This window comes from Octopus bimaculoides, chromosome 27, assembly GCF_001194135.2.
Source record: "Octopus bimaculoides isolate UCB-OBI-ISO-001 chromosome 27, ASM119413v2, whole genome shotgun sequence".
In the NCBI taxonomy this organism is placed as follows: Eukaryota; Metazoa; Mollusca; class Cephalopoda; order Octopoda; family Octopodidae; genus Octopus; species Octopus bimaculoides.
In genome coordinates, this window is record NC_069007.1 from 21,644,641 (window position 1) to 21,647,979 (window position 3,339).

At 39.9% G+C, this 3,339-nt stretch overlaps 1 protein-coding gene across 1 annotated transcript in view; it reads left to right on the plus strand.

The window, feature by feature from the left end:
• LOC106876168 (uncharacterized) overlaps nucleotides 1–3,339 on the plus strand; it is a 197,303-nt gene that overhangs the window by 187,739 nt on the left and 6,225 nt on the right. Inside the window, exons 2-4 of the mRNA XM_052977184.1 lie at nucleotides 1,024–1,094; nucleotides 2,092–2,225; nucleotides 3,068–3,210. Of these exons, the coding sequence (XP_052833144.1) occupies nucleotides 1,045–1,094; nucleotides 2,092–2,225; nucleotides 3,068–3,210 (327 nt within the window). The 5' untranslated portion in view covers nucleotides 1,024–1,044. The remainder of the gene's footprint in view (nucleotides 1–1,023; nucleotides 1,095–2,091; nucleotides 2,226–3,067; nucleotides 3,211–3,339) is intronic.

Below are 3,339 nucleotides of genomic sequence, written 5' to 3' on the forward strand. Positions count from 1 at the left end.
GGGTCGATAATGTGCATACCAGTGAAATACTGGAGAGGGGAGCGATATAATTGCCTTTCCCCCTTTCTCGAAATCGCTGTCCTTGCACCAAAATTTGGAACCAATATTATTATCACTTAGATTCACAAAATAAAGCAGGGAGCTGACAGATTTGTCAGCACATCAGGCAAACTGCTTGGCACTTTGTTCTACTGAGGTTGGTGTGTTTACATCCTGGCAACCTAGCAGTTCAGCAAAAGAGACCAATGAAATAAATAGCGGACTTGAAAAGAAGTGTCGGAGTTGATTTGTTCAAGTAAGCCCTTAAAGGCAGTGCCCCAGCATGGCCACAGTCCAAACGAGTAAAAGATGAAAGGAAAGACAATGGCAGACTTATAGAAGCTCTGAACAAAAGTATTCCATCCACGACCACCCCTCTGTTAATGAGTATCCGGGACTATATTATGTAATGCATTTGATTTTTATCTTTACCAATGATGAAGGTTTGATGGAGTTGACCTGTTATTTCTAGCAGGTTAACTGACCTGTTAGAGGCTCCATCTTTGCCTTGTGTGAGGTCTTATAGTTGTTGTTGCTTAGACTGTTATCGAAAACAGTCCACCCATGCCCATCCTGAATCTATTTTCACACGATATACCTAAAAGTACATTATTCAAGGTGTCCTTCAGTATTTCCCCTTTCAGATGTGGTTTGGTGGGAATTTTGCTTCTATTTTTAGCAGGTCAGGTAATAACTTGAATGCTTCACATTGTTTCATGCAATATATATATATATATATATATATATATATATATATATCAATGCGGAGGCGCAATGGCCCAGTGGTTAGGGCAGCGGGCTCGCGGTTTCAATTCCCAGACCGGGCATTGAGTGTTTGGTCAGCCCGAGGCTATAGTAGAAGACGCTTTTCCAGGTTGTCATGAGACAGAAACCAAATCTTAGTAATTGAGAAGGAAACTTCTTAAAACCCCATGCCCTCCACCCCTACCTGCATTTTTATGTTTTTATAAATTTCTAATTTCAGTTTTTCTAAACGAGTCCACAATGAAAATTTTATCAATTTGCTTCATATTGTCCCTGGCTCTTATCCTTGGGTAAGTTGTATCTCTTTTCATCATCATCATCATTGTTTAATGTCCATTTTCCACGCTGACATGGGTTGGACAGTTTCACAGGAGCTGGTCAGCCGGGCAGATGTCCAGATTCCGACTGTCTGTTGTGGCATGGTCTCTACAACCGGATGCCCTTCCTAACAGAGTGTGCTGGGAGCTTTCTGTGTGCCACCAGCACAGATGCATTTACACAACTCTGGTGGCACGAGTGCCTTTTATGTGGCACCTGTAAAGGATGAGCCTGTATGTGTGAAGATGGGGGATTTCACTTAGTTACTGATCCTTATTTTTATCGATCCCTTTTCATTTTTTTTTTCTTATGGTTTCGTCCAAGGTTTAAAGTTAGATTTAGTGTAAGACAGTTCCACTGACCTTCTTTCTACAGATCCTGCCAAGTCGACTGAGAAGTCAAGGTTGGAAAGAACTCCCGACTCCTAGATTAATGCTAAGAAGGAGTTCAAAGTATTGAGTAATCTTCAATTGAACCAGGATCGCTATATTTGATGCCTAAAAACAATCCAAGAATATGATTGCGATTCACTAGAATATCACCAACGGCTTCAAAAAATCTGACCATTCAGCACTTCATATGGAACCAGATCTAATACTTCCATCTTTGGTGTACTTTTTTTTAGCAAGACCACCACATTTTAGCCACTACTGACAGCAGATGGCAGACATCAGACTGATCACAGAAGGCAAGTGTTAGCAGACAGTAGCAGAACCAGCAACTGGCTAGAGTGCTGCAACAATACAAAAACTATGGACTTACAGTGGCTGCAATGCACAATGATCAGCTAATACTATGACAGTGACTGCTATTTTACCCAGTCCAAGAACAATAAGCTTTCAACTATTTTGCTGTTTGTCATTCATAGAAATAACATGTTTTTTATTTTGTTTACAAATAAAAATTTTGCTAAGTTAATTTTTCTATTGTGGAATAACTTTAATCGTATTTCCTAAATTTCCCTTTCAGGGTCTGTGATAATACTTCGCTACCTGTAAAGTCAATTCCTGCAGGCGTGTACATTACAACCACACTTGACAACCTTGACATTTTTACAGCACTTGAGAAAATAAAGAACTTCTGTGCCGGAGGAAACAGCTTACGTAAGATAACTCTATCCCTTAGCCTTATTAGTGTTGCTGCTGCTGTTGTGGGTGTAAGGCGTTTTGGCATTGATGAGTCAATGATGCCTTATTTGACATCAGACATTTTAATCTTTCTTTCTTTCTTTCTCTCCTTCTTATCTCTATCACTTTTTCTCTCTCTCTATCTGTCTGTCTGTTTTTCCCCCTCTTTTCCTGTCTCTCCTTCCCTCCTTCTCTTCACCTCCTCCCTCTCTCTCTCTGCTTATGTGTGTGAGCATCTAGTTATGTTTGTATGTCTAATACCTCTCTCTCTCTCTGTTTCTTTTTTTGTATGTTTGTATGAGTGTATTTCTCTGTGAATGAGTAGAGGGAAAAGTGTTTATACCGCCCTCTTTCACTCTCTCTCTCTCTCTCTCCTTATATGTGTGTGTGTGTGTGTGTGATCATAAGGTTGAGATATTTTCACTTTCATATAACGTAGGGAATGGGTGCTTGCGTATGTGTGTGTGTTTGTATGTATGTACATGTGTGCATGTACAAATGTATGTGTATGTGTGTGTATAAGTGTATGTATAAAAAAAAAAACAAAGACTGAATACAGCTTGGCACCTGTGACGTTGCGACTCATTTGTACAGCTGAGTGAACTGGAGCAACATGAAATAAAGTGTCTTGCTCAAGAACACAACTCACAGCCTGGTACAGGAATCGAACTCACTACCTCAGGATTGTGAGCCCCGCATGCTCACCACTTTATCCAGTTGACTATAGCATAACAGTCATTATGTGATAGCATAATGGTAGGAGTTGGTGGCAGCATCAAAGACGGTCTTTCTCTCATTTAACAATTCTCTGTTTACAGAAAACCACTTCCACTGTAAGGGTCTGATTGTCCAAGGGGAGAGACGCAATCCCGCAATTGGAGGTTTAAAATGGAAATATGTCTTCAGTATGCCGCTCGACTTTGTCAATTTGACTAACCTACCACTTCCTAACGATCGCTCGGTAAGATGTTTGATTATTAATTGTAAAACATGCACACACACACACACATGCATACATGCAGAACATACATCAAAAGATATATGTATATATATATATATATATATATATTACTAGCTTAAAAGCCTCCCT